The sequence below is a fragment of the Lynx rufus genome, unplaced genomic scaffold (genome assembly GCF_022079265.1).
Source record: "Lynx rufus isolate CCGP_SWC_20201006 ecotype Redwood Valley unplaced genomic scaffold, mLynRuf1.p SCAF_2, whole genome shotgun sequence".
Lineage (NCBI taxonomy): Eukaryota > Metazoa > Chordata > Mammalia > Carnivora > Felidae > Lynx > Lynx rufus.
In genome coordinates this window covers 26,476,332-26,497,151 of record NW_025814834.1, presented here as the reverse complement: position 1 = coordinate 26,497,151, position 20,820 = coordinate 26,476,332, and the positions used below count along the sequence as shown (strand labels likewise).

The window sequence follows — 20,820 nt, the reverse complement described above, 5'->3', positions numbered from 1 at the left end:
TACCTGAGTGTGGTTTTGATTTGTATTTCCCTGATAAGGAGCGACGCTGAACATCTTTTCATGTGCCTGTTGGCCATCTGGATGTCTTCTTTAGAAAAGTGTCTATTCATGTTTTCTGCCCATTTCTTCACTGGGTTATTTGTTTTTCGGGTGTGGAGTTTGGTGAGCTCTTTATAGATTTTAGATACTAGCCCTTTGTCCGATATGTCATTTGCAAATATCTTTTCCCATTCCGTTGGTTGTCTTTTAGTTTTGTTGGTTGTTTCCTTTGCTGTGCAGAAGCTTTTTATCTTCATAAGGTCCCAGTAATTCACTTTTGCTTTTAATTCCCTTGCCTTTGGGGATGTGTCGAGTAAGAGATTGCTACGGCTGAGGTCAGAGAGGTCTTTTCCTGCTTTCTCCTCTAAGGTTCTGATGGTTTCCTGTCTCACATTTAGGTCCTTTATCCATTTTGAGTTTATTTTTGTAAATGGTGTGAGAAAGTGGTCTAGTTTCAACCTTCTGCATGTTGCTGTCCAGTTCTCCCAGCACCATTTGTTAAAGAGGCTGTCTTTTTTCCATTGGATGTTCTTTCCTGCTTTGTCAAAGATGAGTTGGCCATATGTTTGTGGGTCTAGTTCTGGGGTTTCTATTCTATTCCATTGGTCTGTGTGTCTGTTTTTGTGCCAATAATTAAACATTATTTTATATTGGGAAGTAGTTAATCTAGATCTATAGAATGCAGTAGAAGAACGACATCAGCACTCAAGAGATCAAAGTCGTATCCTTCAGCCTCTTCCGCCTCTCTCCACCCTCCCCCACTGACCCCCCTCAATAGCTAGTCTCTAACTTGAACTGAATGGTCTGGAATGGTCAACAACGTCAACATATTATACTTTCTCTTGCCAGCCACAGACAACCTATAGCAGCCTTGGAAATCATTCTATCTAGACTATTTTCAAGTGTTCTTGACTGCTTTCATTTCAATCAAATATTTTTACATTCCAGATTCTTGGCTCCCACACCTTAAATTCTGAGTTTACATTTGGTCTCTTTGGCACCAACTTTTGAACCTCCTTCAGGAAACTGACTTGGATTTGACATATTGGCTTTCCACTTTGAGTAACTCCCCAAAATACACCCCATTCTAGTTGACCTCTCAAATTCAAGGCCCAGGACTGGTCAGCTGGCTTTCCCTTCCTTATGAAAATACAGGCAGAAACAGAGTTTTGATCATTCCGCTATGGGATTTATAAGTGAGACCTTCACTGTGGCTAAAAAAAGCATGGAAGTTAGTGAAAAAGGTTGCACAGTTCAACTCAAACAAGACATTAATATGCCCCACCTATGTACTGGCAAGTTCAAACCCAAGATTGAGTTCCCAATAGGAAGGCTTCAGGGACCAGATTCTCATGAGGATGCTGGCCCTGCCTGCCATTCATACTGGTTATAGCAATTCTCAAACCACAAAACTGAACCTTTCAACATCATTGTAGTGGAGACAGTTTGGGAACTTTCCATTTCTAGAAAAGGAATATAATAAGACCGTGGACCAGGCAAAACCAGGGTGTCAGGAGGAGTAGGAACTCTGAGGGACAGATTACTCAAGAGGTGTATCAATATAACTACCATACTAATGAAAAACCCAATTGACTGCCTTTCCCTTGGCTTTATTCCATCCTGTTCTAGAAACAGACAATATAGCTGGCACCTAATGGTTCTAAAACCAAACAGTAGGATGGCTGATGCCACACATTTTCCACCTCTGTATCCTGGCCTCTAATTCAGAACATGCTGGGTCACATCAAAACTTTCTTCCCCTCTCACTCTTTCCTTACATTGTCTATCTCCCTTTCTATCCATTTATATTTAATTAGGCCAAATCTCTACACAATAAATCAGCACAGAGTTTCCCACCTCTGCCAAGATTACTCATAGAAAATCTAGAGATAGAACAAGAAAAAAAAAAGTGGGGAAATATTCTATACATTGAAAACAGATGAGTATATATTCCCTCTGAGCCGACTCCTGGCTTCGTTCAAGGACACCAACCATGATACTTCATTTGGAAGATAAGGGAGAATCTGACAAGTGTCCAGATAGTTTTGTCCTCTCCCTATTGTGATGGCACACTTGAAAATTTATGTACTATTTACAGTATGAAGGAATCAAGATCTCTAAGCCCAATTCCCTTCCATGAGAGCTGTTTTTCTGGGAGCTTCCAGAAGCTGAAGTTAAATTTTAGACCAGGATGGGCTCATTTAGAACTCTTTCTTTTAAAAGAAAAATGAAAAAAATTTTTTTGTTTAATGTTTACCTATTTTGAGAGAGAGACAGAGACAGAGAGTGAGCGGGGGAGGGGCAGAGAGAGAGAGAGGGAGACAGAATCTGAAGCAGGCTCCAGGCTTCGAGCTGTCAGCACAGATCCCAATGCAGGGCTGGAACCCAGGAATCATAAGATCATGACCTGAGCCAAAGTTGAATGCTTAGCTGACTGAGCCACCCAGGCGTTAAAGAACTCTTTCTTTAATTCGCTTAGTGAGGTCCACAGGTTTGAAGAAATTAATGCCTCCAAGAGTACATAATTTACTCTCTGGGGATAAGCAGATTATATTTGCATATTCTTGGCATCACATTTGGTGTTACTATATAAAATTTGTCTGGGTTCTTTACCACAGATATTGTATCTAGCTTTCAGAAATTATTATGTAATGGGTGGTGGCTAATAATTGTACCACACATTATTAGCAAGGTGTTTTTTGTGAATGATCAACACTTGTAACACTACTTTTAAACATTCATTACTAATCGCTAATAGATAATACTACAGCTAGCATTTAAATAAATTCCTCAAAACTTACTAAGTGTATCAGATCAAGTCTCTTTCAGAGTTCTGAATGACATTATTCTCAGAATCATGGAATTATAGAATTGGAATACACTTTGGAGAGGTTATCCAGCCCATATTCCATTTAAACAATACTGTTAATTGTACTGTAATATATTATGATTCAAATATAAAATATAACATCTTCGGTTTGCTACCTAATTTTATAATTAACCCCACACTCAAGGTCTTAAGAACTGGATAATTACATTTTGGAGGAATGTAAGGAAGAAGTATCATTTTTTTTTTCCTCTCCTATCCTTTTCATAATATTCTGTGCCCTTAGACTCAAGAGCACATCCCACACAGGAAATAACTAAAGTTTGTCTTAGAAAAGAACATTACATTTTCACTTCATCGCCCATGGGTGAGGGAAGTGAGGAAAGAAAAAAGGTCTACCTACTTTCAATTTCTGGGTAGTAAAACTAGGATAGGAGTTAAGAGTGTACGTTCCAGGACCGCCTGAGTGGCTCAGTCAGTTAAGCGTCCAGCATCGGCTCAGGTCACGATCTCAGGGTTCCTGGGTCCCAGCCCCGTGTCGGGCTCTGTACTGACGGCTCGGAGCCTGGAATCTGCTTCAGATTCTGTGTCTCCATCTCCTCTGCCCCTTCCCAGCTTGTGCTTTGTCCCTCTCTCTCTCTCTCTCTCTCTCTCTCTCTCTCAAAAATAAACATTTGAGGTGTCTGGGTGGCTCAGTCGGTTAAGCATCTGACTCTTGGTTTTGTCTCAGGTCATGATCTTCCAGGTTTGTGAGTTTGAGCCCCTCATCGTTGGGATCTGCGCCAACAGCAGGGAGCTTGCTTGGGATTCTGTCTCCCTCTCTCTCTGCCCCTCCCCCACTCACGCTGTCTCTGTCGCTCTCAAAATAAATAAATAAACCTAAAAAATAAACGTTAAAATTTAAGAAAAGATTTAAAGAAAAGAGTGTAGTTTTCAGAGTTATAATGTCTGTGTAATCTTGGGAAACTTGCTTAACCTCTCCATGCCTCAATCTCTTTATCTGTAAAATGAAGGTAAAAAGAATGCTTATAAAGAGAGTTGTGAAGAAAAAAACAAGATAATCCATTTAGCACAGTGTCTAGTACATGGGAACAATGTAACAAATCAGTCATTATCATTATTTAATAACTGAATTTTACCATTTTATTATCTAATCCATGGAAAAATCATAAGATTTGACATCAAATATCTCCATATTTGAATGAATGAAAAGGAATAAAAATCTTATAATAATTGCAACTTAAGTATGGTTAGGTCTCCATTCTACAAAGAAAATGATTTTTTTGTGAAATGCACTGAAATGGTCAGAAAGGCCCCAAATGTTCAAAATTCAAGCATAACAAAGATAAAGGAAACTGAATAGTTAAATGATTGTAAAATGACATTTGGCTAAGTATAATACAACATTTAAAGGTCTTCTATTTCATATTAATAACTGGAACAATAGTGTACCAAGCTCTAGAATAGGAGGTGTAAGCATATATTGGTCATTCATCTTCTTTGAATACATTCCTAGATTGACTATGAAAATATTCAAAGATCTTTATTTCAGTAAAGCAGAAAGATTAGAAGAAATATCCCAGAAATCTGAGAACATAATAAATTTACTTGAAAAACCAGACTACAGGTAGCGTAGTACACTGGTGGAAGTGATACTACTGCCACCTAGTGACAGTTTGGTAAACTCCCTTCGAAAGAAGGTAGTGCTTCATAAAAGAGCGCTCGCTTTGAAAAAGATTAAAACTATATTCTCTCTTTTTGCTGTCAAAGTGTATGTATTTATTTAGTAAATATTAGTCAAATACACATATTACAGGCTTTTTTTCTTCTCTGGGAAAACATTATACCAGTTTCCTATTTCCTTCATGGTCAAATGTCAAATCATATTTAACGTTCTGAGCTATAAACAATCTGGGTAATATCATAGTCATCTTTATTGTAATTTAATATGAATTCCATAAAAGGAGATGTAGATTTCCAAGGGGATGGAAAATATGCCTATTTGATTTACTTTTTATAGTGTCCATAACAGGGCCAAAGGCAATGAGGTGGTGATGGTTGGTTTTCAGAAGCAAAAGCTATTACAGGCACACTTTGTTTTATTGCTCTTTGCAGATGTTGCATTTTTTACAAATGAAAGGTCTGTGGCAAACCTGTGGAGCAAGTCAATTGGTGCTATTTTCCCAATAGCATTTGCTCACGTGTCTCTGCGTCATATTTTGGTAATTTTCACAGTATCTCAAACTTTTTCACTATCATTATATTTGTTATGGTGATCAGTGATCTTTGATGTTGCTCATCTTCTTGTTTTGAGGCACCATGAACCGCGCCCATATAAGATGGCGAATTTGATCGATACGTGTGAGTGTTCTGACTGCTCCACTGGCCAGCCGTTCCCCATCTCTCCTTCTCCTTGAGCTTCCTTATTCCCTGAGACCCAACAATACTGAAATGAGACCAATTAATAACTCTACAATGGCTTCTAAGTGTCCAAGTGAAAGGAAGAGTCACACGTCTCTCACTTTAAATCAAAAGCTGGAAACAACTAAGCTTGCTTATGTCAAAAGCAAAGATAGGCTGAAAGCCAGGCCTCTTGTGCCAGTTAGCCACGCTGTGAATGCAAAGGAAAAGTTCTTAAAGGAAATTAAAAGTGCTACTCCAGTGAACACATGAATGATAAAAAAGTGAAGAAGACTTATGCTGATATGGAGAAAGTTGTAGTGGTCTAAATAGAAGCTCTAACCAGCCACAACATCCCCTGAAGCCAACACCTAATCCAGAGCAAGGTCTTAACTCTCTTCAATTCTATGAAGGCTGAGAGAGGTAAGGAGCTTGAAGAAGTCTGAAGTTGGCAGAGGCTGGTTCATGAGGCTTAAGGAAAGAAGCCATCTCCATAACGTAAATGTGCAAGGTGAAGCAGCAAGCGCTGATGCGGAAACTGAGGCAGGCTTTCCAGAAATTCTAGCTAAGATAATTAACAAAGGTGGCCACACTAAACAACAGATTTTAAATGTAGATGAAACAGCCTTACATTGCAAGAAGATGCCATCTAGGACTTTCACAGCTAGGAAGATGACAATACCTGGCTTCAAAGCTTCAAAGGACAGGCTGACTTTCTTATTAGGGGCTAATGCAGCTGGTGACTTTAAGTTGAAGCCAATGTTCACTTACTAGTCTGAGAATCCTAGGGCCTTTAAGAATTATGCTAAATCTACTCTGTCTCTGCTCTAGAACTGGAACAATAAAGTCTGGATGACAGTACATCTATTTACAACGTGTTTGGCTTATTGCATATTTTAAGCCCACTGTTGAGATCTACTGCTCAGGAAAAAAAATTCCTTTCAAATATTACTGTTCGTTGACAACGCACCCGGTCACCCAAGAGTTCTGACTGAGATGGACAAGGAGATTAATGCTGTTTTCATGCTTGCTAAGACAACATCCATTCTGCAGCCCATGCATTAAGGAGTAATTTTGATTTTCAAGTTGTATTATTTAAGAAATACATTGTATAAGGCTGTAGCTGTCATAGATAGTGATTCCTCTAGTGGATCCAGGCAAAGTAAATTGAAAACCTTCTGGAAAGAATCTACCATTCCACATGCCATGAAAAACATTCATGAGGCATAAGAAGAGACTGAAATACTAACATTGACAGGAGTTTTAGAAGTTGATTCCAACCCTCCTGGATGACTTTGAGGGATTCAAGACTTCAGTGGAGAAAGTGACCGTGGGATGTTGTGGGAATAGCGAGAGAATTACAATTGGGAGCCCGCGGATGCCTGGGTGGCTCAGTCAGTTGAGTGTCCAACTCTTGATCTTGGCTCAGGTCATGATCTCACAGTTCATGGGACTGAACCCCACATTGGGATCTGCGTTGACAGCTTGGGATTCTCTCTCCCTCTCTCTCTCTGCCCCTCCCCTGCTTGTGCACACACCTCTCTCTCTCTCTCAAAAGAAATAAGCTTAAAAAAAAAAGTGGAGCCTGGAGATATGACTGAATTGCCGCAATCTTATAATAAAACTTTAATTGATGAGGAGTTGCTTCTTATGGATACATAAAAAAAAAAGGGGTTTTCTTGAAATGGAACTACTCCTGGGGAAAATGCTGTGAAGATTGTGGAAAAGAAGACAAAAGATATAGAATATTACATAAATTTAGTTGATAAAGCATCAGGTTTGAGAGGATTGATTTCAATTTTGAAAGAAGTTCTACTGTGTATAAAATGCTATCAAACAGTGCATGCTACAGAGAAATTGTTTGTTGAAGGAAGAGTCAGTTGATGTCGCAAGTTTTGTTGTTGTCTTTTAAAAAAGGCACAGCCACCCAACCTTCAGCAACCACCACCCTGATCAGTCAGCATCCATCAACATGAAGGCAAGACCCTCCATCAGCAAAAGATTACCACTCACTGAAAGCTAGATGATGGCTAGCACTTTTTAGCAATAAAGTATTTAAAAAAAAATTTTTTTTAACGTTTATTTATTTTTGAGACAGAGAGAGACAGAGCATGAATGGGGGAGGGTCAGAGAGAGGGAGACACAGAATCTGAAGCAGGCTCCAGGCTCTGAGCTGTCAGCACAGAGCCTGATGTGGGGCTCGAACTCACGGACCGCGTGAGATCATGACCTGAGCCAAAGTCGGCCACTTAACCGACTGAGCCACCCAGGCGCCCCAATAAAGTATTTTTTAATAAAGGTATGGACGCCATTTGGACATAATGCTATTGCACACTTAATAGACTACAGTATAGTGTAAACACAACTTTTATATGCACTAGGAAAACAAAAATTTCATTATAATCGCTTTATTGTGATATTCTGGAACAGAACCTGCAATACCTCCGAGGTATGCCTATAACGCACTTTGGGTAAAGTTCCGAAAGTCACAGAGTAATACCACTTCATATTGCTAGCAGCTTATAGTGTGTATTTTCAGAATCACATGTATCAAATTACATTTCAGCATCTAACCTTTAGAAGGCAGTCAATACATATTTGCTCAGTGAAACAAAATGGAATAAGTTATGTATATCACTATTTCTCAGAGGGAGACTATTGGCATTTTGAGTGAGACAATTAGTTGCTATAGGAAACTATCTCTGAATTACAGGACATTTAACCATACTGGCCTCCAGAGCACTAAATACCAAACACACCCCCAGTTGCTGTGTACCCCACCTCCTGAGGGGTTCTAAGTGCCTGAGGGGAAAGGGCAATCACTGAGAATCACTCATAGGTATAAATTAATGATATGCAAATTAAAAGGAATTTACAGTATAAAATCCTCACTCTGTTTTTGTATAAAGTCAATTCTTCTATTTTTTAAATGATTATTTATTTGTTTTGAGAGACAGAGAGAGAACACGAGTGGGGGAGAGGCAGAGAGAGAGAGAGGGAGAGAGAGAATCTCAAGCAGGCTCTGCACTGAAGTGTGGAGCCTGACCCAGGGCTCGAACTCCTGAACTGCAAGATCATGACCTCAGCCCAAATCAAATATTAGATGCTTAACTGACTGAGCCACCCAGGCACCTCTAAAATCCTTACTCTTTTTAAAAATTTTTTTATTATTTTTTCCTTTAAGTTTATTTATTTATTTTGAGACAGACGGAGCACAAGCTGAGGAGGGGCAGAGAGAAAAAGAGAATCCCCAGAAGACTCCGCAGGGTCAGTGCAGAGCCCGATGTGGGGCTTGAACTCACAAAACTGTGTGATCGTGACCTGAGCTGAAGTCAGATTCTCAACCGACTGAGCTACCCAGGCAACCCTAAAATCCTTACTCTTAAGGAAATCACAATTTAGGAAAGTCAAGTCATACTGCTTTTTAAAAATGTTTTCTAAAGTGTGTGCCTCATGTTTACAGATTCAGAACAACTATTTTTGGATCTGTTATGCCAATAAGAAAGTTAGGATCTAAAGAAGCTTTTTCAGAATGGAAAAAAGTTACGTTGATGAACAACGGAGTAGGTTCCCTTTATTGGAACAAAATAGAAGACGACATTACGTAAGGCAAAAATAGCAAACTGTAATGAGTGCTAAATTTGCCAGGCAATATTCTGACCACTTTGTGTATATTATCTCAGGTAATCCTCACAGCAATTCTATAAGGTAGCTACGGATATCATTCACATCTTGCAAATAAGAAAATGCTTCCTAGAGAGATCATACAACCTGACTAGACCACGGAGATCCAAGTAGCTGAGCTAGGATTTAAAAATGACTGAAGTTAATTCCATAAAGCTGGTCCTCAAAGGCTACCAAAGTGTTTCATCTCCGCCTTGCCCTTCACAAAGCCCTTCATAAGCCATTCCACTTGAAACTGTTTAGGTAGATTTCCAACTCCAGGTTTTTTGCTGGCAAAATGTTGAAGCAACTTTATGGCTAAATTGTTTATAAACTTTTCTTTCATTTAAGAAGAAACTAGAGTCTAATATTTGATTGGCATGGTTAGTGATTATGGCCACCTTATGCTGAGTTTTTTGGCAAATACCTTAAACTTCCTTGCAAAACCTTAAACAATCATCCACCTTCTCTGTGTTTGATCATCAACAGCTAAATCCTTCTAGTAAATCTAAAACACAAAAAAGAAGAAGGTACCACTATACACCCATAATCATTAACCTCATATGAGTCCTCAATACTGCTCACTACTGCTCACAGCCTTATTATATTTCTCTAGTTAGTTCAGTCTCTTACTTTGAAAGGGTATCTCAAATATTCCTCTCTCCATGGACACCTGCATGACCCCTTCACTCACCTCTTTTTCAAGAGCTGAGTTTCCCTATGTTATTTAAGGAAAATGGAAGTCTTCATAAAGAGCTTTTGCAATTTTCTACCAACAGAGCTAAGTGTCTGACTGAACCCATACCCATTCTTTCCTCTTTTCTTCCTGTCACAACAGAGGAAACACCTCTGCGGTGGAGGTGGGAAGGACTACCTTTCCATATGCTTTCGCACCCACACCCTGATTCTTTCTCAAATATCATAGCAGTTGTCTTCTTCATATCTACAATCTTTCTTTCTTTATTAAATCCTTTTTCTAGGTATTAAAACATGCTCCCAGGGGCACCTGGGTGGCTCGGTTGGTTAAGAGTCAGCTCCTAACCAACTTCACCTCAGGTCAAGATTTGAGGTTTGTGAGTTCAAGCCCCACGACGGGCTCTGTGCTGACAGCTCAGAGCCTGAAGCTTGCTTCAGCTTCTATGTCCCCCTCTCTCTCTCCCCCTCCCCTGCTTGCTCTCTCTCTACCCCTCTCCTGCTTGCTTTCTGTCACTTAAAAATAAACATTAAAAAATTAAAAAAAAAAGTGCTTCCAGCATTCTTATCCTAATAATAACAAAAAAACCCTTAAATCTTACAAGTATGTCACTTGACCCCAAGATTCTACCTGTCACCCGCCATCCTCTTCTTACTCCCTAGTAACCTACCTACCATTCACAGCCAAACTCAGGAAAGAGCTGTGTGCCATCAGTATCTTTACTTCCTCATTTCTATTTATCCCTTTACTTACTCTGGCCTGGTGCAATCACACTCTAGTCTGTTATCAGCTCCCTATTGCGATGTCCAATGGGCACTCTTGATTCCCATCTTGTTTTCCCTTTAAGCAACCTGTGGCCCTACTCCTGCCTACTTGAAATCTCCTTTTCTCTTGGCTTCTGTGACTCTACTTGCTTGATTTGCTTTTTTCTTTCTAGTCCTTCATTCTGTGTTGTCTTTGCTGGTTTCTCCCTACTAGTCCACCTTTAAATACTAAATTTTTCTCAGGACTCTGTCCTAGGACCTCTTATCTTACTCTCCACTCTTTATCCCTCAATGGTCTCATCCACCTCAATGGATTCTAATACCACCTCTATAAGAGTTATTCCATATTTGTGTTTAGATGAGGAAACTGATGTCGCTCAATACTAAATCATGACAATAAGCTTACCTGTAGATGTGCAACTGTTTTCCCAAAAGCTTTTCTTTGTCTAACGTAATTCCTGGTTTCTTCGAACATGAATTCACTGGCTGAAAGTCCCATTTCAGCAATCAGTAGCCTTTCCTATAACCCAAAATTAGGTCTTAAGCATCATTCTAATTCCACAAGATTTTGATGATAATAAATTCAATAAATAATCGTTATAAAACTCCTAAAAGTTAATTTATTTCTTAATTCTATAAGAAAATGCTCCCATAGATTTATAAGAATATTGGACATAGCCATAGTAATTCTTTAAAACAAATCCTTTACTTTTATAAATGTCTGTCTTTACTACATATACATATATACATAATTTATTTAATTCCTTCATCAGTCATCTATGAGAAAAGAAATATGAAATTGTTGACTTTTATTTATTGATCTCTGCACACTGCATATTCTAATAGGTCTATGGAAATCAACCTTTTAAAGTGGATAGGTTAAATTCTGCCTACTAGTATCCATGGTCAGTTTAAATCCATCTTGCTGGTGATTTTTATATTCTATTCTATTTCCATGGCAGTATTCCTAACCTTGTCCCCAATTTAGCCCAGGCTGTGGCAATCACTAGACAAACGCACCTATGTTTCTATGCTGGCATGTGAGGTTCAACAATCACATAGGCACCACACTCCAAAAACACAGATGTGAGAGCTAACTATGATGGACTAAAACTTTCCGGTATGATGATTCCTTGGTATCATAAAAAAAAAAAAAAAAAAAAAAAAAAAAATCCTGCCAAATATTTTGGCTGATATTTCCTTACGAGGAGATAAGAATTCTTGACTTGTAGTTAAGAAGCTAAAATCATTCTAAGAAGGTATCACAGAACTAAAATACCTAATTTTCCTACTCATTTATAAGCTTTGATTGGATATCCTTGAGTTCAGTTATTTACTTATCTAGGCTACAAAACTCAGGTTTTTTGTTGGTTGGTTGGTTGGTTTATGTAGTCTCCACACCCCACAACGTGGGGCCTGAACTCATGACCCTGAGATCAAGATCTGAGCTGAGATTAAGAGTCAGATGCTTCACTGACTGAGCCATCTGGGCACCCCAAGAAGTCAGGGTTTTTTTCAACTTTAACTTTACTCAAATGATTGGCTATGTCACAAGTTTTATATGCACGAATTTACATAGTTCTATTTCACACCACTTTATTAACTAATCAAAAGATGGAATATTTAATAATTCTGACCTGTGGAAGTTCTTGCATGAGGTGATAGAAGCCTTTATTCTCTTCTCCAAGTAGGGCACTAGCTGGTAACCGTACATCCTCAAAGAATAATTCTGCAGTATCCTAAGGGATCACACAATTAAGTACAGAATGATCTCACTTAAATCTCCCAACACTCTAATGAGGTGACTATTATTTCCATTTAAGAAAACAAAAACAAGAACAAAAGAAACTGGAAGCCAAGTTGGAGTAGTTAATGAATACATCTAGTAGGTAATAAACCACGGATTCAAACCCAGATCCATTTGATTCTAAAAATTTGTGGCTTTCCCACTGCAATACACTGTCATTTTTCTTTTTGGTAATGAAAAAGCTACCAAATAATTACCAAATAATAGAAAAATATTTTCTGCTTTTATTCCATTATTTTCTTCAATCAATTTAATAGAAGGTCTATTAACATATAATTTTGACATTTCTGAAGCAGATATTCAAAATATGCTGATTCACTTCCACTGCTGAACAACAGAGATAATTTGGATAAATGGAATAAATCTCTCTTACCATTTCTTTTCTTTTTTTTTTTTTTAACATTTGTTTGTTTGTAGAGAGCAAGCACGAGTGGGGGAGGGATAGAGAGAGAGTGGGAGAGAAAGAATCCCAACCAGGCCCCGTGCTGACAGCACAGAGCCTGATGCAGGGCTCAAATTCACAAACTGTGAGATCATAACCTGAGTTGAAATCAAGAGTCAGAAACTTAATCAACTGAGCCTCCCAGCACCCCTCTCTTTCCATTTCTGAAAAGCATATTTTAGGAATCTGGCATAGGAAGGTATGATTTGCTACATGTAGTTCTATAAAGTATATTTGAGTACACGCAATTAGTTATAATTAATAATTCATATTGTGACTTACCTGGGCTTTTAGTCCCATTTTATGTAGCTTTCGTCCCTTGATAAATCCTTTCATTCCATTTTCCACCAGAAAAAGGCTAATGCCATGAGCAGGAGAGTGAGCTTCATGATTTGTGATTGCCACTACGATCACAATGTCACTTAGCTGCCCATTAGTGATGAATACCTGCAAACCCCAAATTTACTGTGACACTTCACAATAAACCAGGTCGATGTTTAAGTCATGATGGGAGGAAAGTATATTCAAGAAGACTAAACCAGACAAGACATGCTTTATGCCTCTCTTTGTACTCTACCCAAATATCTTCAGTGTTGATTATTCATATATGAGGTTATTAAAAAGTACAGGGAAAACAACCCATTGCTTCAAAGAATGAAGTCAGTACATTTTCATTCCATAATTAATACTGTAAATAATGAACAGAGCTTATTATGTCTTTTCTAAATTAAAGCAAAATACTCTATGATAACTATATGATAAACTATATTTTAGAAAGAAACTGCAGATGAGAAAAAGGAATCTGTTCTAAATGGCAAGATTAAAGTATTTGTACTCTCACAACAGTTTTCGAAAAGGCATGGATTTGATTTTGATGATGGATGGCCTACTTCTTTCCAAATGGCCTCAATAAGGAGATAATGATTAAAGAGGGATAAAATAACATACTAAATAAGAGACATGAGATTACCAGATGATATTTATTTATCAAACAAATATACCCAGCACAAATTATTAACTTATTCTGTGCCTTTCTTGGGTCACCTCAAGCACTTCCATGGCTTTAATTACCATCTATCTGCTAATGACTCCAAATCTTTAAGTGAAATTTCTTGCTAAGTTTCAGACCTGTATACCTACCTGCCTCTGGAGAGTCCGCCTGATGACTCATGGGCAGAACATATCTTTTCCTACCCTTAACTCTTAACTAATCTTGAATATAAATCTATTTTTCCTATCTCAGTGAATGGTGCCAAAAAAAAAAAATCATGTTATCATCTTGCTTCATATTCAATTTGACTTCTAATTCTCTCTAATCCATTTCAATACTTTATGAATCCACTCACTTCCTTTCTCTTGTATTGCCATTACCTTATTTCGGGGCCTCATCATTTCTTAAGTTCCTACAACTGATGTCCCTGCACCTCTATTATTCATCATGATCTCAGAGACCTTTTTTACAATGCAATCTAATCATATCATTTTCATATTTTGAAATCTCTGAATAGCTCGTAATAGGCCTCAGGATAAACTGTAAACCTTTAGAAGGACATATAAAACTCATCAAAAACTGGCACTAGCTTATCAGTCCAACCTTATCTTTTATCTCATTTTTCTCATTCCCTGTCCTCAGGTCAACTCCACTGAACTATTTGCTATCCTTTCTATTCTAAGGTCTTCTTTACCTATGTGTCTTCAGAAATCTTGTTTCCTCCACTGGGTGGCTGTTTCCCAATGCTGCTAGGATACATCCTACCATTCTGGACTAAAGTCTTCCCAAATTCTCCAGGCCAGGTTAAGAGCTCCTGTAAGCACTCTGAATTCACCATCATCTTAGCATTTATCAAACTGTATTCAAATGATCTATTCTTGTCTCTATCCCTTTGAAATAGTAGGAGTATAAAATGGCATCAGTTACTTCTATCACCTAACATCTATGCCCTTTATAAGATTTATGTTCTCAAATCCACAGTGCTGTACATAAAAATAATGGGAAATAAGCCAATGATGTTAGTGTTGTCTACATGATAGCAAGTGAAGGCCGTGGTGGTGGCCTGGTTATAAGTGACACAACAATCAGAGACCCTCAACATTTCTCTCTACAAGGAACTCCTCAAGGGCAGGGACTATCATCAGTACTTAGAGTAGTGTTTGGCATATAGAAGGCTTTCAAGGATGTTTGCTGAATAAATGAGAAAAATGTGTTCCTAGAAAAAAAAAATTATACATCATGGCCAATGTATTTTTTTCTATAATATTTCTCCATTATACCACTTGCTCAAAAACCTTTCAAGTCTCCCAATTTCATATTTTTCTAAGAGAATAATGACCATCTGTGTAGGTGCACAGTTGAATTGCTGAAATAGTGCTTTTCTGTTCTGAATCGCATGTCCAGGGATTAGTGTCTATAAGCTCTAAATCCACAGCCTCAGACATTAACAGACAGACGTTATTATAGATAAAAGACAAACAATGGAATGAAAGGAAGGGAGGAGCTGTTTATATGAAAAAATTGTTCACTTTAACACCTTGACTTCAATTTGGTAAAAGTGAATAGAATTCTTCAACAGTTTTTTTTAGACACAATTATGGAAGAAGGTTAATCGATTCTGAACCATTTCTGCAAGAGTCAAACAGAAGGCGAGTATTTCCAGCATGACTGCTTTCCTTTTCTTATAAGAAAATTCTCCTTGTAAAAGGATTTTCTCAACTTCGTTCTTAATTATGACAGTCAAAACTCTTAATAGGGCTGGGATTATCCCTACTGAGGGCCATCATTTTTTTGGGTATTGAATGTTTATAAGTTCATTGTAGACATTATATATAGTATATTGTTATAAAGAAAAAAGAAAAAAAATCCTCAAGTCCGTCATGTAGATATCATTATGAATTTCCTTTCTGTTTTTTTTTTCCTTTTAACATAGTTGAAATGTATGTGCATTTTGTTACTTAGCTGAAATCTAGGTGTATAAAAGTTAATATGATCTCTTCACTTAATTATTTTCCTAAGCCATTAAAAACTTTGTGTCGACACTTTGATGGGCACATCTTAGGGTCATTTTTTTAAAGTTTATTTATTTGTGGGTGGGGGAGGGAGGGAAGGGCAGAGAGAGGGAAGAGAAAGAATCCCAAGACACAGGGATTGGTCTCTCAAACCGTGAGATCACGACCTGAGCCGAAATCAAGAGTTGATGCTTAACCTACTGAGCCACAAGGCACCCCTTAGGTCATCTTATTGAGGTACTATATTCACTTACTTATTCCTTTACTTTTGCTTCCTTTCAATTTTTTGTTATTTCTAATAGAGGTTTGGACATAGTCAGTGGAGTTTTCTTGGGTGGTTCCCACAGAAGAACTGCTAACAAAGCTGGAGTCATAAGAGAATGTGTTTCCCATTTGATCAAATATCTTAGTCTTCTGTGGCCCTCTGTGTGCAGAGTTAAGTGATTATTATACTGGAATCATCTTTATTATAATCTTCATTATACATCTTTACTATAATCCTTAAGACAAATAGTTTAGACTAAAATTTCTAACAGTTGTGGGGAATAAGCTCAGGAATTCCCTGAGGTTGCACCAATGGCTTAACAAGGCATAAGGAATTAGAAACCCACAGAATGAACACACTCAAGTTTGGCTAAATAAGATTAGGTAAACAAAATTAGGTAAATAGGTTGCAAAGGCCCCCAGTATAGGAGAAAGGTATAGGAATAGGAAATCTCAGGATGTTTTCATCATCCAAAATGAGGTAAACAAGATTAGGTATTCAGGGTGAAAATGTCCCCTCTCCCCCCCCAAGTTAGTACAATAACAGAAAGCTGCTTTCACCGGAAGGAAGGACAAAAACAGGAAAACAGGACTTTGGACCACAGGAGGATGAAGTTGCCCAGAGCTGGAGCTAATTAGCAAAAGAAAGATGCCTTGCTGACCCTGAGGTAGCATGCTCTGTCCTTCTTGTCCCCTGGGCCAGTTTAGGTAAACAGAGGTGGTGTCTCATGTCTGCTGTAAACAACTTTCCACCCAGCTCCAGGTTTAGTGTTGACCCAAACCCCTAACACTGAATATCTTCAAAACCCCCTTTCCCTCATGCCCATGAGTTCATGTTCACGATTTCATTGTCTCTTTGTGTAAGTCCATCACGCTTGTAAGCCTTCTGGTCCTAATAAAAACGGAGCAAGGACCCTTATTCAGCACTCTCGTCTCCTCCCTGACATTAGCCTCTCTCACATTTCAATCCTGCATCTGCTCTCTTGCTGGACAAGAGAGAACGCCAGACCTAGAGTCTATGACAAAAAGTATGTTTGGGAAAATACTAGTGACTCAATCTATAAAGATAATTTCCTAGGGCATAAGACATACTATACCAAACTTTTAGAGGTTTATAATGTACATTAGCATGTCAAAGAATGAGAAGTTGCACACATTTTCTAAATTTATTTGACACCACAAATACTGGTTTTTTGTATAACAACTATGAAACTAGATTATGAAATGGTCTTTAGACCTGGGCTGCGCAAAATGTGTTCTTCAGACCCATTCCAGTCCACAAACTGCTTTTAGTCCTTGACAACGTAAGTACAGAAATCAAGGCTGTTTACAAAATTGAGAGCAATTTGAAAGTAGCACAACATTCAAACTTGTGATTTTGTAAATGCAAAGGTATTAGTCTAAAATTAATTAGAAGTTTTAAAAAAATTCAAAGAAAACAAATTAGTTCTTCAACAGGCTTTGAAACAATTTTCAGAAAGACCTCCTTAGTTGCAGAAAATAAACATCTTTCCTTCACTTAACACTCAGTCAACAATAAATATTTACTGAGTGTATACCAGACACAGTTTTAGGTAAACAAAATCCTCTGTCATCAGTGATATTAGATTCTAAGGGATGTATTTACTCCTAAGCCCATCTGTAACCTTAACTGGAGGGCTTTCCGATTCATCTAGGCTGATGTGACTCTCAGAAGGACTGAAGGGCTCTCAAATTCTATCAAAGCTATCCTTCTTTCCTAAGAACTTTTGAAAGTCTTCTTGATATTTATAAGAAAATCTTATCTCCAATTTTTCACAAACATCAAGTTTATTAATTATCGTTTGTCTCATATTTGGACAATGTGAGCCTCTCCTTCCCCTTTTCTGGCTTGATAAGGGCCGTTTGGACAGTAAAACATTTGCCATAATAGTGAGGGGAGCATGTAAAATGGAACATACAAGAAGAACAGATCTCATGTAATATAAATGTTGCAAAGTTCACATTGTCCCCCAAACAAAACAACTTAAGTAAATTCAATTCTTACGTGAGTCCGTAGAATGAGACAATCAATAATGAGTAGTCTTTTTTTTTTTTAATTTTTTTTTTTCAACGTTTATTTATTTTTGGGACAGAGAGAGACAGAGCATGAACGGGGGAGGGGCAGAGAGAGAGGGAGACACAGAATCAGAAACAGGCTCCAGGCTCCGAGCCATCAGCCCAGAGCCTGACGCGGGGCTTGAACTCACGGACCGCGAGATCGTGACCTGGCTGAAGTCTGACGCTTAACCGACTGCGCCACCCAGGCGCCCCAATAATGAGCAGTCTTTGAGACACTGTTATTTGTGGCATGGACTCTGGAGAGAAGGGCTATGGGAGCCCCTCTTTACATACCTTGCTTCCATTGAGAATCCAGTCACTCCCATCCCTTTTGGCATTTGTTCTTATTCCTTGCAAATCACTATAATTTTTTAAATAATGAAGGAAAATTCATTAGTTGGTAAAAACTGAGTTATTCAAGTATTGTTGTATAAGTATGCATATAATGTGCTAATTCAAACTGTTCATACTATGAAAAGAATTGACTTCTAACTAACATTAAGAATGTTCACACAAATGCACTGAAAAACCACATCTGATGTATTATATTCTAAACCGCTTACACAAATGAATATATGATTAAGATTACATAAAGTAGCCAGATTTTATAAAGCATAAAAACTCCCAAGTAGATCCCCAAATTGGACTCAGATAGCATCTCAAAGCCCACTATATTTGAAATTATTTGCCACCATATATCTGCCTCCCTCTATTCACCTTGATTCCTTCCCTTATCTCTATTGATCAAAAGTTAGCTATTTAAAAGACTTACGTCTCAAATGCTTCCCTTAACAAGACTGCTCTAAAAGTGGAATAGATTATTTTTTCTAAGTGTAAAATAAACAAATATCCATAGTTAAAATACAAAAGATAGACAATATTTCTGACAAAGAAAAAATACTGAAAAAAAACTTACTTCCTAGAATAAACATTTCTAAAATACATCCTTCCAGAATTTTTCAGTGAAAATAGATACACACATATACGTATTTTTATAAAACCAGAGCCATACATATGATTTTGACCTCTTAATAATATCTAATGCTTTTCTATAATTTCATTTCTATCAATGGCATAGAATTACATTGTATAGCTTTATCATTTTTTAAAAACAATCTATTATTGAATACTTAGTTTTCAATTTTCATAAATATCCTACAATGAATACCATCATGTATAAATAGTCTACATCACTTTTTCTGATTCTTCTTCTTGAATATGGTCTTTATATTGTAAGTCAGTATGAAATGTTAGTTCTTAAAATCAATACATGGCTTATTGAAATACTTGTTCTATACAGGGACATATCAAAAGTAACAAAGGTAATGACACAGCTCAGTTTGTGGATTAAAAAAAGCTCATGAATGGTAAACATGGAATATTAAAAATATACTACTAAAATATATACTACTTATAGTATTGCCAAGAATTCAGACCCTTGCAATAATCGTATTAAGTATCACTGATACAGACATTGAGGTTCAGAGATTTCACCCACAATCACACAGCTGGTGTCAGAATAGTCTGGATCCAATGTCATCATAGGTTAGCTCTATGAGTTTGGTTAAAATACTTCATTTCTCATGTTCTGTTCTCCTTTACATAGGAATCACAGTATATCTTCATATAGATTATTGTGATAGTCCAAACAGAAAATCAACATGAAAGATACAAAATGTTAAGGTATCATACAAATACACACAATTACACATTAGGGAGTCTCCTATGTACGTGGAAAGGAAAAGAGGCAGGGATACTCTGAATCTTTTCTAGCAAACTCCACCCTTTTTGGGTGAAGGCCAAATGAAAGCAAGAATGTAAGAGTGGCCAAGTTGTTCCTAAAATCCGGCACAACAAACCATCTCCCATCTTTATTCCTTCTCTCCCACATGCTTTTTCTTTCTTTCTTTTGGAAGTCCTGAACACTCAAACACTCTTCTGCATCTGCCGTTTTCCTTCACTCCTGCATTCACTCATATGGCCCCTTTGCTCGTCTCTAAATACCTGACCAATTTACTACCTTTCCATCACTTATACCAGCCTTCCAAACCATCTGCCTCTTTTCTCCATTCTCCTTCTCAGTTTCCATCTTAAGCATATTCACCTAACCCCAGATGAGGACAGAGAATTTAAATAAGCAAAAATCAATCAGCCTTTGTTTGCTTGTGTAAGTTGGGGACAAGTTAGGATCTTTGATTTATATTGCCTCTAAGTGAGAACTAGCATTCAGTGGGTTGGAACAGGAACATACTGGTCCAGAGCTAGCATGATGTAATCCAAATTTTGGTGAGTCAGTCACTTATCTTAGAAAAATTATCTAACTTAAAAGCAAAGGAAGATTAAATTTTTATTTCTTTTAGATCACATTTTTAGGCAAAAGAAGCAAACAAAAACCTTTTACCTTTGGAAAAACTAAGAATCAGGATTGGCCTGTAATTATAGGTTTATATTTGGGAAGGAGAAATACAATTTAAGCATGTTGCCAAGTCACACTATGGAGTGCTAAGCCATTTAAAAATAAACAGCAGTGTCAGAAAAGCAGTGTAAAACATGAGGGCCTGATCTTTGCAGAAACAAGCCTTGGGTTTTCAATTACTGCTTCTGCCACACCTTTAGGTTGTTGCTCTCCACTGCCTGTTTCCCGTTGGCCTAGAAGTTGCTGTTCCCTTCAACATAAACCCTTCCCCTTACTGTGCTGGCCTGTCACAGCACAGTACTGTCTCTGTTTACACTCTCTTTCACCACAAACTCTGAAAGATTACTCTGTGTTCTCTACATCTGATTTCTCAATACCCAACTCTCTTCCAAAGTAGCCTCTCCTCTCTACTGAAATGACAA

The 20,820-nt window shown here is 37.7% G+C and overlaps 1 protein-coding gene across 1 annotated transcript in view; it reads right to left on the bottom strand.

The window, feature by feature from the left end:
- The window catches only part of ACADL (acyl-CoA dehydrogenase long chain), a 46,739-nt gene that overhangs the window by 11,520 nt on the left and 14,399 nt on the right, over positions 1-20,820 (bottom strand). The window contains exons 5-8 of the mRNA XM_047085658.1: positions 18,277-18,343; positions 12,919-13,083; positions 12,025-12,126; positions 10,794-10,907 (exon numbers count right to left, since the gene is read on the bottom strand). Of these exons, the coding sequence (XP_046941614.1) occupies positions 10,794-10,907; positions 12,025-12,126; positions 12,919-13,083; positions 18,277-18,343 (448 nt within the window). The remainder of the gene's footprint in view (positions 1-10,793; positions 10,908-12,024; positions 12,127-12,918; positions 13,084-18,276; positions 18,344-20,820) is intronic.